Here is a 22,819-nt window from a genome sequence, read left to right on the forward strand (position 1 = left end):
CCCAAACAGTCAATGCTCAGAAAATCCTTTTTGATTCATACCAACTACTCCCAGAACTTTTATCATTGATACTTTCTAGGAATCTCTACCCCACATAACATTTCATATAACTGGTTTGGTTTTGTATCAAAGTACTACCTCCCTGTGTTTTTTGTTCACGTGGCTTCTCCAGAAAAACGACAAGAATCGCTCCTGTGCTGAGTGGATAAACGGATACTCTGAATGCTAATTACATTAATGTGAATTATACATGTGCATTTTAAATTCGAAATAGGCCTTTCCCTGCTACTTAGCTTACATCTGGTCTATTACCTACCACCACAAACGTATCCAAAAGAAAAGCAACCAACTGTAATGTTAGATTGATCCAAACACAATTTCATGTGCTTTGGACAAAGAGAATGGTCTAGGTAACATTTGCTTTACTTTAAGCGCAAGAGGGAGGAGATATGGGGATATATGTATATGCATAGCTGATTCACTTTGTTATAAAGCAGAAACTAACACACCATTGTAAAGCAATTATACTCCAATAAAGATGTTAAAAAAAAAAAAAGAGCTTACCATATGACAGACACCTTTCCAAGTGCTTTACAAATATTAGGTCACTTAAATATCAGAAAATGCTCTCTTTTTCTAATTTTACAGCTGAGGAAATTAAGGCACAGTGAGGTCAACAGTGAGTCAATGATAAAACCAGGATTCAAACACAGGCAATGTGTGTAGAGTCCATGCCCCTAACCACTAATCAATTCTGCCTCACCAATTACAAGAAGTTTTAGATTGTTTCCTTCCAAATCTTCCTGCAAGTCAGAAGACAATTCAGATGAACTTTATTTACACAGAGTCTGTGTCCTTGCTGAGTCCTGTGTACACAGTAATTTATAAATCCAACCATTTTCTAGAATCAAGTCCTCATTTAAAGGAACTAGACTTTAAAGTCCTTATATAAGGAGCTAGAGGAATCTTTCCTGACCATTGTCTAAAATATCAACCCTCCCCTCCTGCCAAGGCACTTTCTGTCAGATTACTCTGTTCCATTTTCCTTCTAGTGCTTATTATTTCTAAATTTATGTTTGTGTGTTTATTGTCAGTCTCCTCCCCTTGACTAAAATATAAGCCAATGAGAGCAGAGACTTCTGTTTCATTCACTGTCTGCCCCTAGAACTCTGCTTGGCATATAGCAAGTGCTCAGTAAGTATTTGTTGAGTGAATGAATAAATGCATTTGATAATGCCTTAATGTTTTTGGATGGACATCCTTAGCCCTTTTTTAGTCTAATTTTAAATATTCCCCTTAGGTAATTTCACCTACTCCTGTGGCTTTTTCCACCACTCTCAATATTTACCTCTGGCCCAGATCTTCAGATCTTTGTTTTTGGGATGACCAGCTCTGACCAGCTCTGGCTTTTTTTTTTTTTTTTGTCCCCCATATTTGTTGTTTATCTAATTTTAATTTCCATAATCAAATTTACTCTTGACCTTTGAGGGATAGGAGCCAAGGGGACCTGCATAAGCATTACAAAATACTAATACATTTTAAAATTTTGAATTTGGAAAGGACTTAGATTTCATCTACTTCAAATTTGTGGCTTTACATGTTGGTGAAGAAATTGAAGTCCAAGATAATGATGAGCCAAAAGTCTCACAGCTGCTTTGTGGTAGAACCCCAGATTTCCAGGACGTATTCCTCTTTCCACATCAGTTATCTGCCAATTAGAGTCTACCTCTCCTTTTGCTAATGATACATACACACACACACACACACACACACACACACACACGGCTTTATTGAGGTATAATTCACATACCGTAAAATTCACCCTTTAAAAGTGTGAAATTCAGTGGTTTTTAGTATATTCACAGAATTGTGAAACCATCACCACTAGTTAATTTTAAAACATGTTCATTACCCTCCAGAGAAACCCCATACCTATTTGTAGTCACTCCCCATCCTCCCCCCTCATTCTCCCTCCCTTTTTCCAACCCTAGAAAACCATTAATCTACTTTCTGTCTCTATGGATTTGACTATTCTGGACATTTCATATAAATGAACGAATATAATATGTGGCCTTTTGTGTCTGGCTTCTTTCACTTAGCGCAATGATTTCAAGGTTCATCATCTTATACTAGTTACCTTTTTATTTTGTTTTGTTTTGTTTAACCAAACCACCTTTCTCTAACTGCCTCAATCATTTCAGTATCTTTGAGCAAAAATTAATCTTTGACTATCCTGGAAGCCAAAGGCAAAAAAGAAAAACACAAATATGTTACTCAGTTCCAGTTAGTCACAGCTCCAGATCCCGTCCGGGCGCAGCCTCTCTGCACACGGCCTGCCGTCGCTGCCTCCATCTTGAGTTGGGAAGTTGTGCAGCCGCTTTGCGCTAGAAACTCTGGTCTGAAAGTGCTGGGTTTGAGGCCTCTGCCTGCCGCACCCTATGAGCCAGTGAAACTAGACTAAGTGCAAAAGAAAAGAAAAGAAAAAAAGTGGCCTGGAACCGAACCAGCAATATCTTCGAGGTCTGCCTGTATACAATTTGATGAATTTGGACATATGCAAACACTCATGAAACCATCACCATGATCAAGGGAGAAGATGGCGGAAGAGTAAGATGCAGAGATTACCTTCCTCCCCACGGATACATCAGAAATACATCTACACGTGGAACTGTTCCTATAGTTCCAGTTAGTCATAAAGGAAGCACAAAGTTTATCAAAAGCATGGATGTTTTAAGGGGAATCATCACTGGAGGCCTTTAATTTCACCATATGACTCTGTCTTCTGATCATTTAAGGTGTTTTTCTCGCTTTCTTATTTATACTATTTCCAGCTGCCCTTGGGTTGGGCTCTCTGAGCAGTGTCAAGAAGGGGGAGAGGACCACCTTGTGGTGTCCTCAATGACTCTGGGTGCAAGGGGAAATTCTTATTTAATCTTTAACAGTTTCTAGTTTGACCTCCACTATTAATTTTTTCTTCTATTCTTGATCATAATCCTTACTTACATCTCAAATTTTTGAAATATATTTACAACTTTAACCCTGAAAGTGTCAAGTACTTTACCAACCCTGATTTTAAAATAGGTCTCAAATAATGCATATTCTCTAGTATATGCAGGGGAGAGAGCAGAGGGCAGTGAGCTATACATAAGGAGAGATGAAAAGAGGAATGTGATTGCTTGCTAATGTCTGCCCACGGGTCTGGGAAAAGGAAAGTTCTGGCATATATGTTACAACATACATATTTTTTTTTTTTTGGACCTGAGGTGCAGAGAATTAATTACCCTCCTCAACTACAGCAAACTATTATCATCAGTTCATGCAAAGCCCTCCTTTTGTTTTAATTTTCACCTTCATCTCTAATCCCCACTTACATTCACCTCCCTTTTATACGTGCCTTCCTTATGTCTTTGATATATGTCCTTAACAGAGATGTATCTTTATATACTTTTAGTGTTATTGGGTATGAATGAGTAATTACATAAATAATATTGTGCCATAAACCTCATTCTGTTTCTATTTTTTAAAAGCTCACTAAATCTTTAAAGCCTGTTCATGTTGCTGGATTTACATTGAATGTATTGCTCTAACTGCTGCATAATATTTCATGTATGTATTTTACTTTTTCATTCCTCTAGCAATGGACACCTGACACAAACAGTGACATAGTAAACATCTTCATACTTGTCCCCTTAGAGACCTGAGGCAGAATTGCTTTGTTCTATATGTCTAGGAGAGGAATTGGTGGGCCGTAGGACCTAAATACACTACTGTCTTTATCCAGCCCCTCTTGTGCACAACCCGCATCCTCTCGGTCCTACCTCCTACTCTAGCCATCCCTGCAGAGACCAGAGCTAGGCAGCTGCACAGGCTGCAACCAGCTTGGTGCTGGTGCGGTGTGGGAGGACCTCTCATTTTCTGCTCTGGGACTTCTCTAAGGCAGAGTGTGGAATGGTGGGAACCTGCTCAGCACTCATGCCTGCACAGTGAAATGGGGTGATAACAGTCACAAGGCTGCTCTTGACCTTTGGAGAATAGGAACCAAATGATGAATGCTTCCCCTGGTCCCCCCGCCCCTTGGGGGACAGTTCTGAGACACAGTTCTTAAGCCTTTTACCAAGATCCCTGTAGAATTGAGTATAAGTTGCCAGTAGTTACCAACTTGAAAACTCATTCTTGTACTGTTTTTTCCTTCTTCCTTTTCACAGTCCCTGGTTCCTCATTCCTGCTCCCTGTTATTTCTTCCCAAATGAACTACGTATAGACAAACCTTTGTCTTAGACTCTGCTCTCAGAGATTAACCAGCGTACAACATTATCCCTAAGTACTGCCAGATTGCTCTCCAGAGACTCTGAGACCAGATCTAGATAGTCTGGCCAGTCTCCAGCTTGTGGATCAGAGACGAGGACATTTCAAAATTTCAGAGGGCCACCTTTTGACAAGAGGCTTTGTGTATGCTTAGAAGGCAGCTCCCTGTGTAGGATCTTTCACGTGTGAGTCAGTGATTTTTCTTTTTACACTTACTGCAGTTATTTTCAAAATGTGGTTGTAATATACATACACGCCTTGGTAATGATAATATACCTCTCCCAAACATTGATCTCTGCCCTCGCTCATGATTCACAACTGCTGATGCACGGACAGTACACTCATTCATGGATGTGCCTTAACAGAGTATTAAGAAAATTTGCTTCTCAATACTTGTTAATATGGCAACGTCATACCACCTGTATCTTCCAGTGAAGGGTGTTGCAGTCAACTTACGTCCTAGATAAGGATGCATTGTTCTTCTGTCACATTGTCACTTGGGTTTTCTTAGGGGAAAAAAATGATCATTTCTTTGAGTGGACATGTATCAATATTAATTCTTTTGTGTGTGTGTGCCAGCTATCTGTATGGGGTGCATCACCATGAAAAAAGCACAGGTCATGACCACCTGGGAGCAGGGGATGGGAGGAACTTCTTTAAGGGAATGTATGTTCCTTCTCATTTGGGAACAGCTTTTAAAAATCTCATCATCTCCTTCTGCTTTTGTTGTGTGAACAGGTGGTTAACACATACACCCCAGGAAAGAAGATTTGGCTTGAAGGTGTGGTGACCACCTCAGCTGGAGGCACAAACAATCTGTCAGATTCCTATGCTGCAGGATTCTTGTGAGTAACACTTGCAATTTCACTCCCAAGGGCTTTGAGGAAAGGACAGTGAAATTGCTCATTATTCTGCCCATTGGAGGGGGTGGGGGTTCGTTTCCCACTGAAAATTCTTCATCCATTTCTTTGTAAATGTGTTTAATCACTCGACAAACAGCGATTAGGGACTTGTGTAGTTACTAAGATCTCAGGTACAAGCATTAGAGCAAAAGTAATAATAGTAGTAGTAATCATGATAGTAATAAGAGCTTTATTTTATGTCTTCAGTGCAAAATACAGTACAGACAACATACATTTTCTCTTCTAATTTTCACCTGAGTCCTGGGAGATAGGTAAGAGTAAGACAGGGGTTTTGCCCTTTAGAAACTTACGATTGGAGGAATGGAGATGGGGAATAAGAAAAGCTGTAGGAGACAAGTGTCATAATAATAAATTTTAACTGCATAGTGCTTACCATGTGCTAAGGACTATCTGATGTGCTTTTTATGTATTTAATAATTTAACAACCAGTGTATTAGATACCCTTATTATACCCTTATACCCTTATAAGAACCCAGTGAGATAAATGTGATTATTGGTTAGTGGCAGAGCTTGGACTCAAGCCAAGGCAGTCTGCTCCAGAGTCCAGCCTTTTTGCCACTACAGTATGCCATCTCTCTTTCTGCCTTACGTGGGCTATCCACAAAAGGGGTAGACATGCAAAAGAATCAAGAATTTCTGAGTGGGAGGATCAAGAAGGGCTTTGCGGAGGAAGAGGCATTTGAGTGGAACATAGATTTCTCTAATTTCTATAGGTGAAGATTGTTGCTGATGGTAGTGGGGAGTATAGAGGCTGAAGGAACATTATGAGGGGAAACGATTAGTGTGAGAAAGCCTCAGTATCTGCAGGGGTGTAGTGAGGGCTGTGATTAAGGACAGAGTTTTACCACCAAATCATGGGAGACCTTGGAAACCAGGCAGGGGAAATGAGGCCTTGTTCTACACTCAGTGGCAAGCCATTGATGATTTTGGAGGAAGAGAGAGACCCATCTGACCTGTATTTAAAACGTTGGCTTTGATAGTAGTATGCACAAGAGTTTGGCTAGGCAAGAGGTAGGGAAATGAACTTGAAGGCTACTGCAATCGTCTGGAGAACAACTTAAGCCAGAATCATGAGGGCCTCTGGCTGGCCTGCCATTGTCATGGACCACAGATTAACCAAGTGACCTGTTCCTGGTCCAGTCTAGTCTGTGGTCCTGGTTTTTTGTCTGAGCAAGGTTCTCCTAAGAACTGCAGCTCTGCCCTCAACTATGCATTTCACTACTAACAGCTGCTCCTAATTATACAGCTGTAGATCTTCTCCATTAAGGCAGCTTCTTCAATACAGTTGTGAAGGACAAATCAGGCTGGTCAAGTAGATTGTCTTTAAGATGGCATCCTGGCAGATGCAGATGAAGATAATGAGTCAATGTCTTCATGATGGTGGCTGGGGTCTTCCAGCCCTGTGTCCTCACATGAGAGGCACAGAGAGGTTGTTCAGTGAGCATGGTTCAGTGAAGGAAATGGAGTGAATCAGCATTTGCTACAGTGTTGCTGAGGGTCTTCTTTCAAAAATACTCTCCTCACGGGGTTTCACTGTGAGAGACAGGTTGACAGTCCGTACTGCAGGAGGCCTCTGGAATCAGAAGAAGAATGGCCTTTGCTCAGCCTTCGCAGAAGGACTCCTCTGCAGGGCCCAGCAAGCAGCCCTCTTGTACTGTTTTCGTGAACATTCTTCCCTTTAGAGAGTGATGTGAAATGAGAAATACCACAAACCTTCATGAAGAGAGCTAGAGAGAGACCTGCCTTTTCATAAGCATCAGCCAAATATCCATAGATCTCTGCGTCGCTTTGCAAACACGGATTAACATTGTTGTTTAGATTTTGGTTGTAGTTCAGATGTCCAATGCTTTGTTGACAGATCAAATGACAACCAGCTCATTCTGCCCCTGGTCTTCTCTCTTACCTCTTTATCACCCATTTCCTCTCAACCCCACTGGCAGTACCTAGATATATGCCCTTTGAGTCCAGTTCTCCAAGGCGCATAAATTGCTTCCTGGGAAAAAAAATGTAAAGCATTCTAGGAAGCTCCAGAAAGCTAGCAAGGAGTTGGAAAGAAGGCATCTTACAGCCCTTTTTCAATATATGGCATAACTATAAGCTTACCAGGGCATATACAAATGCATGCACAAATTAGAATTCTCTGCTGCCCAGTATTCAAGGGTAGTTTTCCCAATCAGCGCTTTGAGATTCTTTGATGCCCTACCCTTGGCATACTGCTGTGTCTGCAGCACCTAGTAATGTCTGCCACGTAGTAGATATTCAATAAAGTTTTGTGGATGAAAGATAATGGCTGCAGAAGCATCCTTGGTGAGATATACCAGTAATCTTGCCACTTTTCTCTACTTGAACATAAAAGGGAGACCTGGAACATCATTTATTTCCCCTACTCAGGAAATATATTATTACAGGAGGAAGATGAAGACAACTCCAGAACTAACCATCTATTCTGAGAAGCCATGGGGAAACAAGGGCTCTGGCCATAGCCATTAATTAGCAATGGTCTTCATGTCAGTAAGGTCACTGGTTTGGAACTCCATACGGTCTCAGATTTGGGAAATCATAACTATGCATTATTTGTCCCTAGTATGCTGAATGGTGATTCTCAAAGTCCTAGAATCTAATTTTATCCAGATCAATTTCAACTTAGAGTATTGAGCACCTATAGCGTGCCAGGAACTGTGATGGTTGTTTTGGGTACAAAGCTAAAATATGTCTATTTTTGACGAGCTCATACCAGCTGGGAGAAGACAGAGAAGTAAGTAATTATTATTCAGTGGGCCAGCAGAGGGTATGAATAAGAGTTCTGGGGAAGTACAGAGGAGAAAGGTACTACTATTGGCTGGGGCAGCAGATTTAGAAGGAAATGACACTTGACTTGGAGATTAACAGATGAGAAGAAATTTGCCAGGTGAGGTGGGTTAGTGGAAGAGAGGAAGGAAATTCTAAGGAGAAGTTAAAACATATAAAGGCTCAGGTAAGTATGTGAGAGCAGCCAAAAGTAGTTTTATGTGGCTTAGAGCCTGGGGAATAAAGTTTAGGGTGAGAGAAGAGGTGATAGGTGAAGCCAGACAATATATTCTTAGGAAAGATTGTGAAGTGCCTTATCTTTTACACTGAGAAGACTGAAGCTCTAAGTCACCTTTCTTACACACATACATTATTACAATTGGAAGTTTCCTTGCATTTCAGAATACAAAGAAAGAAAATGAAATCAATTCACATGAATGAATGAGTTAAATGTGTAAATGATGAAGGCAGAGTTAGCAGTAGGTGTTGGAAAAACCATGAGGGCAGTATTTTTGAAGGATAGCATGCCCTGAGTGGGTATTTGGCATGATGGGGTATGTAATAAGTGTGTGAGCAATGCAGGTCCTCCACTGCAACATGTGTGTGATGGTAGCATACTCCAATCCCTGTATAGTTAGTTATAGTGCCAAGGGAAATTATTACTGCATTGCCTACTGACAGTGATATATGAGGGATGCAAATGACTGGACCATAGGTCACAGGAGTATGTGGGTCAGCGTCACATGTAAAGTACATGCACAGTGAATAGGGGCAAGCAGGGGAGTTTGAGTGATGGAAAATATAGTGTGTGTGCTTCTGTGATTGTGTGTCTTGTGGTCAGGGGGATGACTTTAGGCTTACAAGTGGCTAGGGTGTTCATTTTATTTGTTAGTTTTATAGGAATAAGAGATAAGTCATTAGCAGCAAGCTATTTTATGACCAAGGGCAATTCATTTTACTCCCCTGGACCTCTTTATTTTCTTATAAAATGAAGAGGTTAGATTTGATAATCTCTAAAGATCTCTTCCATCTATGTATTTAATGCTTAAAATAGTTTCCTCTAAAGTACTAGGTAAATTTGATGGGTGTGGGTGGTGGTGTGTATGTGTGTATGTTGGCCAATTTTTATAGAGCTTGTTATATGCTATTTTTAAAATGTATTGATGGGGCTTCCCTGGTGGCGCAGTGGTTGAGAGGCTGCCTGCTAATGCAGGGGACACAGGTTCGAGCCCTGGTCTGGGAAGATCCCACATGCCGCGGAGCAACTAGGCCCGTGAGCCACAACTACTGAGCCTGCGCGTCTGGAGCCTGTGCTCCGCAACAAGAGAGGCCACGATAGTGAGAGGCCCGCGCACCGCAATGAAGAGTGGCCCCTGCTTGCCGCAACTAGAGAAAGCCCTAGCACAGAAACGAAGACCCAACATAGCAATCAATCAATCAATCAATCAATCAATAAATCTTTAAAAAAATAAATAAATAAATAAATTAAATTAAATGTATTGATGTAGCTTTTTTCCCCTGCTTTTCAGATGGTTGAACACTTTGGGAATGCTGGCCAATCAGGGCATTGATGTTGTGATTCGGCACTCATTTTTTGACCATGGATACAATCACCTCGTGGACCAGAATTTTAACCCATTACCAGTAAGTGTAAGATAAAGGTTCCCAACTCCTTTTCCATGTCCTTCAGTTCTTTTGATCATGCTTTGTTCCACACTGGTAGAATTTTTCTCCTCCTTCTGTTACCAGTTAATTTCATAAATTGAACAGAAGAATTCTTGACCCATTTTACAGACTCTTGGCTTCACCTCCCACACATACCCCAATATATACACACACGTATGTACATATGGGTTTATGCATATACACATATATACATTTATATATATTTATATACTTACCACTATTATTTTAACAAACCTTGTGCAGTTGAGATTCCAAATCTACTTGTGGCCTGTTTGAACTCTGCTTGAGAGTGAATTTTTCCAGATTGTTTTCTTTTAATGCTAATAGGAGACATTAGTGAATGTCAGATGCAACATGTTGAAAGCAGATGGGAGAGTGCCGGCCAAGATCAGATACAGTAGGAACCCATCCCTTGGAGAGTGGCTGAAGTGCACTTACACTAGGTGCTGATCCCTATGTGACAATGAGGGGATTTGCCCAGGGTATCACCTTCTCTAGGAAAGCAAAGGAAAGGGAAGGCTAAAGAAGAATGGCAAAAGCAGAGATCTGGGTTTGTCCAGTGACTTTATTGACCAATCAAAGAAATCCCACTTAGTCCAGAAAAGCTGTGCTTATCAAAAATATTACGTGAGTTATCCTTCTCACAGGAGGATCATCTTAGTCATGATAAAGGGTCAAAGTCCTCTCATTAACCCATAGAATGTCAGAGCTGGCATTCCCCTTCGAGATGATCCAGTTCCACCTCATATAACAGAGGGAATGATAGCCTGGGGTGGGGGGGAGGGGCATGTAGAGCCAGCCCCAGAACCTGCTCCTGTGCCCTGGTCCAGTAATCTTCCACAGAATTACTGCTGCCCTGGGGTCCACAGTAAACAAACCCAACTGGAACCAGTGAGTGTTCCTGCCATTTGCCTCCCTCTGCCCATTTCCACCCCCCTATTCTTCTCACTACCCAGGCCTCCAAGCCCAGAACAGAGAACATCTTGGCACCCAACAGCACCACTTCCATGTCTCAAAAGAGTCCCTCTAGTTAGAGTACTAAGTAGTTATTGTGTCCCTGATTGTACATGACTCCAATTAAGTCACAAATATTAAAGCTGACTGGCACAGTTGCTTTTATTCACAGGGCCAGGATACCTCTCTCTCAGTGTATGTGGGGCTGGGGTATGGAGGGGTGAGTGGGAATTTTCAGTTTGTAACCATAGGGGGTTTCATTTGTTTGTTGTTTGTTTTGAGCTCTTAAACTTGTGGTGATAAAATCAATAATAATTAGAAAAGCATCTATGAAATGTAAGCACTGAACAAATATAATGTCACACAAATGTAAATATTTATTGACCATCAGGCACTGAGGAGGAGACTGGTAGTAGATACCTGAATAAGTAGATAGTGGATTACTATAAGAGGGGGTCAGTGAGGGCTCCTTTAGAGTATATACAAGGAAGGCCTCTCTGAGAAGGTGACATTTAAGCCAAGAGCCCAGTGACAAGAAGGAGCCAGACATGCAGATTTTTGCAGAAGAGCTTTCAGGCCAGGGAGCGGGCTGGCACAAAGACTCCGAGGTAGGAACAGAGTTGGCATGTGTGAGGAAACATAAGAACACCAGAGTGCTGGGGGCCTGGCAGGGAAGGGGGAGACTGGACATGAGGCCAGCCCGGGTCAGATCATGAAGGGCTTTGAAAGCTAAAAGGAGTTTGACTTTTATTGTAAGTAGTATGAAAAGCCATTGGAGGGTTTTCTACAGGGCAGTAACATGATCTAACTTACATTTTTAAAAGATCACCCATGTATAATTAATGCACCAAATATTATTTATATTTTAGTATGTGTATAATACTTAACAATTTACAGACCACTTTCATATACCACACATCAGTAAAACTCCAAACACTCTGTCCTTCCTTTTTCCTGTCTTTCCTTTATTCCTTCCTTCACACATTCAAATCTCTTTCACTCCTCTTGATCATGTACTATATGCTGATCACTATTCCTGGCCAACAGCCACTGTGATGAACCAAAAAGACAAGGTCCTTGAACTCCTGGAGCTTATAGTCTAGTGAAGTGAACTGAGAAATGGAAAGTATATAAACACATAAATAAGATAAAAAAATTTGTCATAATTGCTCTGAAGAGAGCTTGGTGAGATGAGTATGACTATTTATACTTATTTTGCTGAAGAGCAACTAGGGTTCTTTGAAGTTGTTAAGTGACTGATCCAAGGTCAGACAAGTAGTAAGAGCTGGAACTCAGAGTTTTTCAGTTCTAAATGCTATTTTCTTTTCACTGTGCCACACTACTTCTTGCAGTACTCTCTTTGGTGTCTGTGCTGTGGTCTGAGGCCACTGTTTGTCTCAGAATTGGGTCTGGAGGTGGGAGCAGGCATCTTGAGGAACTGGAGAGAAGAAAACCTAGGCTAGAAGAAAACCTATGGTCTGTGGGTGACTAGCCAGGTGTGATTTCCAGAGCTGGACAAACCTGGATTGCATGTCAACTCTCTATGTACCTTCGCATGGCCATGTGTTAGGTTAAAGATGCAAGTTCTCATGGCTTTGTTCTCCCCAAATGAGCGATAATACAGGTGACTTTCTTTAAAAGCTTACCATGAGACACCTTGGTTGATAGGTAGCAGCAGCACAGAGGTTCATTGGAAGCTAAAACAAGTCCTATTGATTTAGTACAAAGGCTCAAATGTTCTGCACAGCTGTATTTCTGGAAATGCCAAGCTCTAGTAAAGAAACTGTATGTAAAAGCACTTTAAAAGGTAGCAGGCTTTCTTTTTCTCTTTCTTTGGGCTAATAAATTCTGTACCTTATAAGCAGAGAACTTTGCAGCTGGGAGAGTGTGTCCTAAGTATCCCGGAAAGAATTTTCTAGGCTAGACCTGGGCACCAATCTGACAGACCTTGCCAGCAGGCCCCTGAGATGTGCAATGGTCACAGACCTAGGATCATACTGTTGCCACTTCACAGAGTTGTACAGTTGATATCCAAACACTGCCAATAAAAACTTGTGGGTTTTACACTGTGATTAAATCTTCAAGAGTGTTAAGAGATTAGGGCATTAGTGAGTTATGTTTTAGTTGCCTCCCAGAAAAATCAGTATTTTCCATTACAGTCCCTTCAAATTCAGCTCAGTGCATTTCAGGAAAAGATCCTATTAGCAGATACTATTTTTTTCCTGTTGTTGTCGTTATCGGGCCTTAGCCTAATGGCACCTCAGCCCGTATCCCATATTACCCCTCCACCTACCCAGTCAGCTTTTGATTCGCGTTTGTAGGATTCCAGTCCAGCTCTGGCAAGGCCATTCCAATCTAAGATAAGAGAGAATATTGAAGGTAGTCCTTTCAAAAAGAAAAATTTGTCTTGAGAAAAGATCATTTTCAACTACAGCCCATGTTCTTTCTGGCTGTTCCTCTAGAAAAGTGCCAACTCTCCTCCTGTTGTGAGATTTTCCTTCTCCTGGGAAGAGGAGAACATTTAGTCCAGCAGTGCTTCATCACTCGACTCCCACCCCTTTCCCCTGACCCGCTCGCCATTGGGAAAGAGGGAACATGTGAGACTCCACAGCCTGTCGGCTAGTCATGGGCTCTCTTGGGAGTAAGGGATGTTTGTGCAGAAGAGATCTGCACATTCAGTGGACATAGTCCAGACCCCACCAGCCGTGGGCATTTCTCCTAAGAGAGGGTTTTGGAATTTAGCTTGCTGCTTTTTTAAAGAGCTTGATTTACAGAGCTTTCAAGGAAAGGAATAGTGAATTACTAGTCAACATCTTCTTAACTCCCACACCGGCCTAGCAAATATAATTCAATTCAAAAAACATTGATACTTCAAATGTGTCTGGCTCTAGGCTAGGTATTCTGGGGACCTGAAGATAAATAAGATTTGGTTCCCTCATCTGTAGAGCTAACAATCTGGTGTATGTTTGAGGGATTACAATTTAGTCCTTTGCTTAGAATAAAATAGAAAGCTAGTTCACATTGGATAGCCTTTTCTATACTGGGCGTGGTGGTAGGGTTATTTATATTTGCTGGCAACATTCTTTTTTGCTGACTGCCCCTTATGAATAACTATAAACATTCAGTTCAGCCCAATGCACACTTATTGAAGGCTTGCTGTGTACGTTGTTCTGGAATACAGTCAGTGGTCATAGAAAACTCACTAGTCTATGATGGGATTGAACCTATAGCTGTGGTTCCCATAGCAACATGCTCTGAGCCAAGCCATCACTGTTCAGATGTCATTTGGCTATTGGAAAGAAACTCTGCATCTTAATGATATCTGCGTAGCTCCACTTCTTAGCCTATCACAGGGATCAGATCCTAGGTGCTCCATCCTTGTTTCCCTTTGAAACATTAGACTCTTTATGCACTATACAACAATGATGTGGAAACAGGATCAGCTTAAATCTGTCCCTTTCCTGAGGAAGAACATCCAGTTGCAAACCCATGTCCCATAGATGCTGGATGTTGCACACTCTCTTCTTGCAAGAAGAACACCACCTAATGAGGAAGCCTCAGGGGAGCGGCAGGAGCCTGGTACTGTGACAAGATTCACTGATTCTAGTCCTAGCTCTGCCATCCATTGATGTGTATCTTTGGGATCCAGTTTTCTCATCACTCAAATTGTGATAGAAATGTCTCCTCTATCTGCCTCCAAAAGATACTGTTATAATCCTTGAGAAAACTAGATATGACAGTAGGATTCTGATTTCATATGTACATGTACACATAGAAAATTACTGGAAGGGACTACATCTAAATGTTAAAAGTGGTTTTCTTTGGGTGGTGGGATTACAGATAGTTTTTATTTTCTTCTTTGTGGATTTTGTATGAAAAATTGCTGCAATCGGCATTATTGCTTTCATAATCTGAAAAAAAAGGCTATTTTTAAAAGAAAAAATAGAGTGTTTAGAAAGAATTAAGTGCTTTATTACACTTGTGCTTTGTGCTCGATACTGTGCTGGACCCTGGAGACAGTGTCCCTGCCCTCAAGGAGCTTACAGGGTGGATAGGAGATGGATCAGTCAGCAGGGACGGTGGTAGAAGTGCTTTAGCAGGACAGAAGAGGAACAGATGCCAGCCTGGGTAGAGGGCAGGCATGGGGCATCAAGGAAAGCTTTCTGGAGGAGACAGTGCCTGAGCTGGATCTTGAAGGAGAAGGGCAAGTTAGCCACAGGAAGAAGAGTTTGAGGCCTGGGGAGAATCTTCCAAACAGAGGCAATAGCGTGTACAAAGGGTCAGAGCCTTTAATTTTCCAGAGAGTCATGGTGGATGGATTATGAAAAATTACTTAGGAAAGCTTTTCCCATCGCTCTCTGTTGGCCACACAGGCTGTGTAAAAACTAAGGAATCTCAAAGTTACAAACCTGGAGGTGGTGGGGCAGGGATGGTACAAAACCTGGCCAAATTAGCCTGTGACCTGTTTCTTGGCGTAGCTTCCTTTCTCTTTCTTTTCTTTCCCGTGGGAGCCATCAGGAAGATGAAAGAAGCAGAGAGTACCTGTTTAGGGGTAGCTGTGATGTGAAACCCAATCCTCTTATTAGAGTCCCTGACAAAGACTTCTCCATGTGCAACCTTCCTTTGTGGGAACCTGCGGCTGCTGAGAGAAGGACATCCTCAGCTGCAGGATCAATCACTGGGACTCAGGCCGGCTCCATGTCAGTGGCTGAAGTGCCTGGGCTGCATGCCCAGTGGGCATGACTTGCTTCTTTCCTCCTCTGTGCCTCTGAACCCTGGCCTCTCAGATCAGAGCCTGCACCTGCACCATGTGACCAGGCGCGCAGCTCTTTTGCTCCTGATGCTTTAAAGAGAAGCGCCTCTGATTTGTAATTACCAGTCTTCCTCTGTTGCTTATTTATCAACCTGAGTGGTGCGCATGGGATGTCAGTGACACATGTCCGCAGTTGAACAGCTCGCCCTGGTGGGAGCTGTCTCGGGAAGTAGAAAGAGCTCTGCACCTGGAATCAGAAGATGTAGGCTCCAGGGCAACACCACAGTGTTCCAGTTGCTTGAGTTTGCATTTCCTGCGTTGTAAAATGGGGCTAACTGTGCTGGGATCAGGGAGTGGGGAGTATCTGAATGTAGTGCTTAGAAGTATTGGTTGGCACTGGAATCAGACTGACCTGAGTTTCAGACCCAGCTCTGTCATTTACTACTGTGTCCCTGGGCGGATTACTAAACCTCAACAATCATCCATTTCCCTTCGTGAAATGGAGACAATAATGGTGTCTATCTTAGAGCATTGTTGGAAAGGATTGAATGAACCAATGCATATGTATCTTTTACCACATAGTAAGCACTCAACAAATGTCAGCAGCTATTATTATTTTATAAAGTCACTTTGCAAAATTCTGTAAGTCAGTAATATCAGTAATTATCATTAATAACGAATATAACTGTGGCAAGATAATATACATTTGAATATTCATACAGATACCTGGAAATCAACCAAGTAATGATAACTAAAGTATGAAAAGTAAATTTTTTTGCAAAAATTAAGTGACTGGAGACTTAGAAGAACAAAAGAGGAAAGCTGTGATTCCTGCACTTGAAAGGAATTGACTGCAAATGGTTAAAGACAAACTAAAAATTACATTTTATTTTCCTCCAGAGAAGATGCTGCCAACCTTTCCCACTGAAGGCAATTAAGACAGTAACCACACTGCAACACGAGCTCTAATACCTTCATGAGGTATTTATAAATGGCCCAGTAAGCCCTGGAAACCATGATATGTCACATAAAAAGTGCTAATGACAGCACATTATATGAATCACTGAGAAGCAACAATTGAAAATCTCACTCTACCGTCAACCATTTATATTGCTCCCAGATTGCAATACTGAGGGATTACAGTTACAGTAAATTGTGCAGCAACCTAAATAAATCAGGGAGAGGGAGAAGAAGCAATTGCAGCCTCACTGTGCTTGAGCTTAGGAGCATAGTGTGCCGTCCTCGAAGCAACCTTCAGGTGATGGAGGAGCAAGGCCAGCCCTGGAAATGAGAAAAGCTGCACCTTACCTAACTCCGTCGGTTCACCTAAAACACTAGACTATTATCTAAAAATAATCTGACTAGAAAGAGAGGAAGGGAGGGAGGGAGGAAGAAAAAGAAAGAAAGGAGGGGAAAAGTGGAATGCCCTTTGGTAGGTTGGAAAGATCTTTTGCGAGTGCCACAATATGACAAACTTGAAGTTATTTTACCTTAAACATTATATTTGCAAACATTAGGGCACAATGATGTCTGGTTATGACATTTAGGAACCAAGAAATAGGCCTCTGATAGAAGTGACCATGAGAGCCAAACATAATACATTGTCTTTTCTAACTCAATTTTGATTTTTTTGTTTGTTTAAATAAAAGCAGAAGTCTTTAAAAATAGAAATAGAATATTGTTTTTAATTCTTATTTAAATGCACTACACTATAAAGTTTTAAAAATCTATCAGTCATTAGGTACTTCACTCACTAACTTTCAACTATTATCAATCTCTGTTTATTTCATCTCTGATTTGGTTTTAAGCATTGAAAGGGTTGAATGGAACTCGTCATTTTGACTCACTCTAAACCTGACTTGAGCAGACCTGCCTTCTGCTCCAAGTTCACTGCCCTCATCTTAATGTCAAAATCCTTGTAGTGTTTCTTCATTAGAGCAGTGATTCTCAAGTCTATGCACATTATAGTCACCTAGAGGGCTTTACAAAAATACCTATGCTTAGGAACCCCCCCCCAGGGATTCTGATTCAGTTTGTCTATAGAGGAGGGCAGGTGTCTGTATTTTTTAAAACTCCTGGAGTGATTCTAATGTGCAGCCAGAATTGAGAACCACTTAGATAGAGGGTGCCATTTACCCTGATTCAGCTAGAAATTACCCTTTCGTCTTCCTGTACTCTTTTGTACCCAACTTGTGCTTCAACAATCAAGATAGTAACAAAAATTTAAAACCGTCTATCGTTAATTCATTTGCCAAATATTTATTGAGTATCTATTATGTGTCAGACACTTTTCTAGTTTCTGAGGAGATAGAGGTAAAGGAGGAAGACAAGATCCCTGCCCTCATTGGAGATTACAGTCTAGCAGGGGAGACTAAAACTAAACAAGTAAACTAACACTAACATAATTAATTACAAAATTCAGAATGGTGTGTAGGAAGCCGAAGAATAATGAGGAGAGGATACCTCTTTAGAAAGTGTGGCCGAGGAAGTCTTCACTGAGAAAGCAGCCACTGGAGAAGCTGGTGGAAGAGCAGAGCGTCCGAGCAGAGGCAGCAGCATCTGCAAAGGCTGCGGTGGGGAGAGGCTCCGTCACACATCGGAGGCTGCGCGGCGTCTCTAAGACTACCCTGAACATGCACCAGGCACAGAGGCGCCAGCCAACTGCTGGGTACAATTTATCTCAGGCTCCCACACCTGACTTCCGACCCTACCTGTGTCACCCGCACTTGGCAAACTGCTTTGCTTCCTGTCTCTTCGTGTGAATGATGGTATCCTACTGCCTGTCCCTACGTCTGGGGTCCTTGACCAAGCCTGATGCCTACTGCGTTTCCCTGTCACCGACCTGGCCATTTCCATGTGCACCCTCTGTCACCTCTCAGCAGGCTTTGAAACAAGAATGGCAGAATAACAATACTTGTGGAAGCTGGTGATGAACATTTTGGAGTTTGTCATACAATTCTGTTTTTGTGTATGTTTAAAAATTTCAGTGATTTTTTAAAATGTCTTCACGCTAGTGTGTTGTGACATACAATAAAGCGAAGCACTGTTTTGGTTGTTCTGGGACATAAAAAATAAAAGTCAAATTCCTTCTCTTCATGTTCACAATCTCTTCGGGTTGACAAAACATAGAGCCTTTGAGAGAGCGCTAATAGATGATGCCCTAAGGTCTGTCTTGTTCACTCAGTATCTCCAAAGCCAGACCTCCGAGTAGGAGATATTACTGTTGGCTGGAAAGAAAGCGCTAGAGGGGAGAATCAGGGAAGGCTTGTACAACAAGATGTCATTAGTGGACACTTGTAAGATTAGTTACCCAAAGAATACCTGTTCCTGAGAAATCTCCTTGCCCCAGGGCACTCTCTGCTGAGACAGTGGGAAGGAAGGAGGGCCTTAGCATGGAAGGAAGACCAGGAGTTCTGTGTCTGATCCCAGTTTTTGCCACCAGCTCACTCATCCCGGGGCACTGGGTACTCTGGGTTCACCTCAGATGTGGGTGTTGAACTCGACCATTTGAGGTCCCCTTCAGCTCTGATGTTTTCTTATTCATTGTCAAGATTTCTATACCAGTATCTTCAGACATACCTCCCAGCTGAACTGACACTAATAAAACTTTTAAAAATAAAACTAAACCACACTTTTACTTTTAAATCACACAGGGAGTAAGTCCTCTTTTCTCAAGGCTCTTGTAACCCTGTTACAGCAGCTATCACTTTCGTTATTAGAGTTGTTTGGGTACATCTGATTTCCTCTCTCTGGCGGTAAGCTCCTTGAAAACACAAGCCATCTCTCATGTCTTTATATCTCTCACAGTGCCCTGATCATAGTCAGTCCTTACTGAATTCTAAAGATGCTCAGTGACTGGGAATCTGGGGGCTGCAGTGCACTACTTAGTAACGGAAATATGGAAGGCAGGTGTTTATTGTCAGGTGTTGCATGCACACTGTGTAAAAGAAGATAGTTAGCTTGGTCCTTAAGAGACTGGGCTCTGGAGTCAGATCCGGATATGAATTCATCTCAACTGTGTACTTGCTGTGTCACATTTGGCAGATTTTCTCATCTTCCATCATCTGTATAATGAGGATGCCTATAGTTTGTACATCACAGGGTCCTTGTGAATGCTTAAGAAAGTGCCTGACACTAAGTATATAATAATGTGACTGTTATTCTAAATATATGAAAATTATTCTTTGGACATAAATTGTAGTAATATTTTCTTAGGTCAGTCTCCCAAGGCAAAAGAAATAAAAGCAAAAATAAATAAATGGGACCCAATAAAACTTATAAGCTTTTGCAAAGGAAACCATAAGCAAAACAGAAAGACAACCTATGGACTGGGAGAAAATAGTTGCAAATGATGCTACTGACAAGGGCTTAATTTCCAAAATATACAGATACCTCATACAGCTCAATATCAAAAAAAAAAGCAAACAACCCAATCAAAAAATGGGCAGAAGGCCTAAATAGACATTTCTCCAAAGAAGACATACAGATGGCCAGTAGGCACATGAAAAGATGCTCCCCATCTCTAATTATTAGAGAAATGCAAATCAAAACTACAATGAGGTGGGACTTCCCTGCTGGTCCAGTGGGTAAGACTCCATGCTCCCAGTGTAGGGGGCCTGGGTTCAATCCCTGGTCAGGGAACTAGATCCCACATGCATGCTGCAACTAAGAAGCCCACATGTCACAACTAAGAAGTCCACACGCCACAACTAAGAAGTCCACACGCCACAACTAAGAAGTCCACATGCTGCAACTAAGAAGCCCACATGCTGCAACCAAGAGTCCACATGCTGCAACCAAGAGTCCACATGCCGCAACTAAAGACCCCACATGCTACAGTGAAGATCCCACCTGTCGCAACTAAGACCCAGTGCAGCCAAAATAAATAAATAAATATTTAAATATTTTTTTAAAGAACAATGAGATATCACCTCACACTGGTCAGAATGGCCATCATCAAAAAGTCTACAAATAATAAATGCTGGACAGGTTGTGGAGAAAAGCGAACCCTCCTACACTGTTAGTGGGAATGTAAATTGGTGCAGCCACTATGGAAAACAGTATGGAGGTTCCTTAAAAAACTAAAAATAGAGCTACCATATGATCCAGTAATCCCATTCCTGGGCATATATCTGGAAAAGATGAAAACTAATTTGAAAAGATACATGCACACCAATGTTCATAGCAGCACTATTCACAATAGCCAAGATATGGAAGCAACCTAAGTGTCCATCAACAGATGAATGGATAAGATGTGGTATATGTATACAATGGAATATTACTCAGCCATTAAAAAGAATGAAATATTGTCATTTGCAGCAACATGGATGGACCTAGAGATTATCATACTAAGTGAAGTAAGTCAGACAAAGACAAACATTATATCACTTATATGTGGAATCAAAAAAAAAATAAAACAAATCAACATATTACAAAACAGAAACAGATTCACAGACATAAAAAACCAATTTATGGTTACCAAAAGGGAAAAGGGAGGGGGAGGGATAAATTAGGAGTATAGGATTAACAGATACACACCACTATATATAAAATAAATAAATAACAAGGACTAAGTGTATAGCACAGGCAACTATATTCAGTATCTTGTATAATAACTTTCTTCTTTGGCTTCTTTGAATTTATTCTTTATGTTCTACCATAAGTTCCACAGTTTATTTCCACCCACTAAATCATCTGTCTTTTCAAGCTCCCTGATAGGGCAGGTAGATAGCACAGATAAATTCATCCTGTTTGGCAGAGAAGAAAACTGAGGCTCAGAGAGGTCCAGCAACTTATTCAAGGGGACACAGCAAGACTGAGCCAGTTGTTCTGAGTTCTGTGATTCTTCATTACTACTTCATCTCCTCCCTCTGGTTGGTTCTGCCACAGCTTTGTCAAGTTAAGAATTCAGGTTAACCATATCCGCTACCGGCCAAGGCAGGTAGAAATGGCAATGAGGACGCAAAAAAAAAAAGCTGGCTTCAGAGTAAAATAAAATGATTCAGGAGATAAAACCTGGGATTTAAGTGACTGACTTATAGATTTACATTTTTACTGAATAATGAAAGAACAAAGGAAGAAAGGAACAAATTTTCAATTTCATGCAGCAGCAGGTTAGTTTCACTGCTTATAGTGACTATATTATAGAGATAAAGAGTTTACCTGTCTTACGGCAGCTATCATTTTCCTCATTATTATTTATGTATATGTCTACCTCCTTGAAAGTGGGGCTACTTTAAAACCTTTCCACCAATGCAAGAGCTGAGCCATCCCCTGATGTTTAGCCGTCTGATGATGGATGGCAGATCCAGTTCCAGAAGTCAATTAAATTGTTTGGGAGAGCCACAGCAGGGCATTTTCCTAAGGAAAGTTCCAAGGTGGCTCTGAAAGACAAAAGATAATTAATGTCCCTTCATTAACCTTACCTCCTGAGAAGTACTGCAAACATATATTTGAAGATTTGCCATGAATGCAAACTGGTCTGGACCCTTGCCCTTGTGGGCAAGTAAAGGAAAGGTGTTGTCAATGTCCAGGACAGCATACCAAGTGCCATCAGTCTGTGCAGTGGATTCAGCTGCAGCTACAATGTCTGGAATAGCGGGGGCTGCAGGAGTAACAACTTAATTCAGTTGGTGATAATCTACCATAAGTCTCCAGTTCCTGTTCCTCTGGACCTACAGAGCTATAGTATTGAGATATTACATCTCTTAGTATCCCTGCTACCTTTTAGACCTTAATCAAGACTGTGATTTCCCTTTCTCCTCCTGGGACCACCTGGAGATAGAATAGGGAGGTGGGCTGGGAAGTGATTAACATGTCCCACTAGATGTGAATATTCCCACTGCATGTAAACATCCTAATACATGTCTCATTACTTCTCTACATGTGACTCTTCTAGATCAGGCGAATCCCCTCTGGATATTATGAGCATTCACAGCACAAACACGTAAAACATCAGTGCCAATACACATTCTATAGGGAATATACATTGGAAGCCACAAAAACAAGACATTGAATTGGTCCAAAGGGCCTCACCCACAAGATCACTTTAGATTTATTTTTCCTACTGGAAACCCTGCCCGAACCTTATTAGTTGAATTCAGGAGCCTCCTCCCCAACAAAATGGGTAGAATGGTGACTTGGGCACCTGTATCTAAAAGAACCATAAGAGTTTGAGTTCCTTCCTCCCTGAAGTTTCCCAGCTTACTTGAATGGATGCATATGGTCTTTGGTCCTCATGGAGAAAGGGAGACCTCAATTCTACCTCTAGTCATCTTCCTCCTTAAAACAGTTAGAACCGGGATAGAGGGGAAGGGAAGGATCAGGGATGCTGAGGAAGAAAGCAGCCCCACACCAGTAAGCAAGGCTTTGCATTTACATTAATTTAGGCATCTTAAAAATAACAGCTTTT

The 22,819-nt window shown here is 41.5% G+C and overlaps 1 protein-coding gene across 3 annotated transcripts in view; it reads left to right on the top strand.

Annotated features, from left to right (window-relative positions):
- Positions 1-22,819, top strand: part of HPSE2 (heparanase 2 (inactive)) — a 617,346-nt gene that overhangs the window by 461,067 nt on the left and 133,460 nt on the right. For all 3 annotated transcript variants that reach the window (XM_007187387.3, XM_007187388.3, XM_007187389.3), the window contains 2 exons: positions 5,044-5,150; positions 9,545-9,659. In XM_007187387.3, the coding sequence (XP_007187449.1) occupies positions 5,044-5,150; positions 9,545-9,659 (222 nt within the window). The remainder of the gene's footprint in view (positions 1-5,043; positions 5,151-9,544; positions 9,660-22,819) is intronic.

Source organism: Balaenoptera acutorostrata, chromosome 16 (genome assembly GCF_949987535.1).
Source record: "Balaenoptera acutorostrata chromosome 16, mBalAcu1.1, whole genome shotgun sequence".
In the NCBI taxonomy this organism is placed as follows: domain Eukaryota; kingdom Metazoa; phylum Chordata; class Mammalia; order Artiodactyla; family Balaenopteridae; genus Balaenoptera; species Balaenoptera acutorostrata.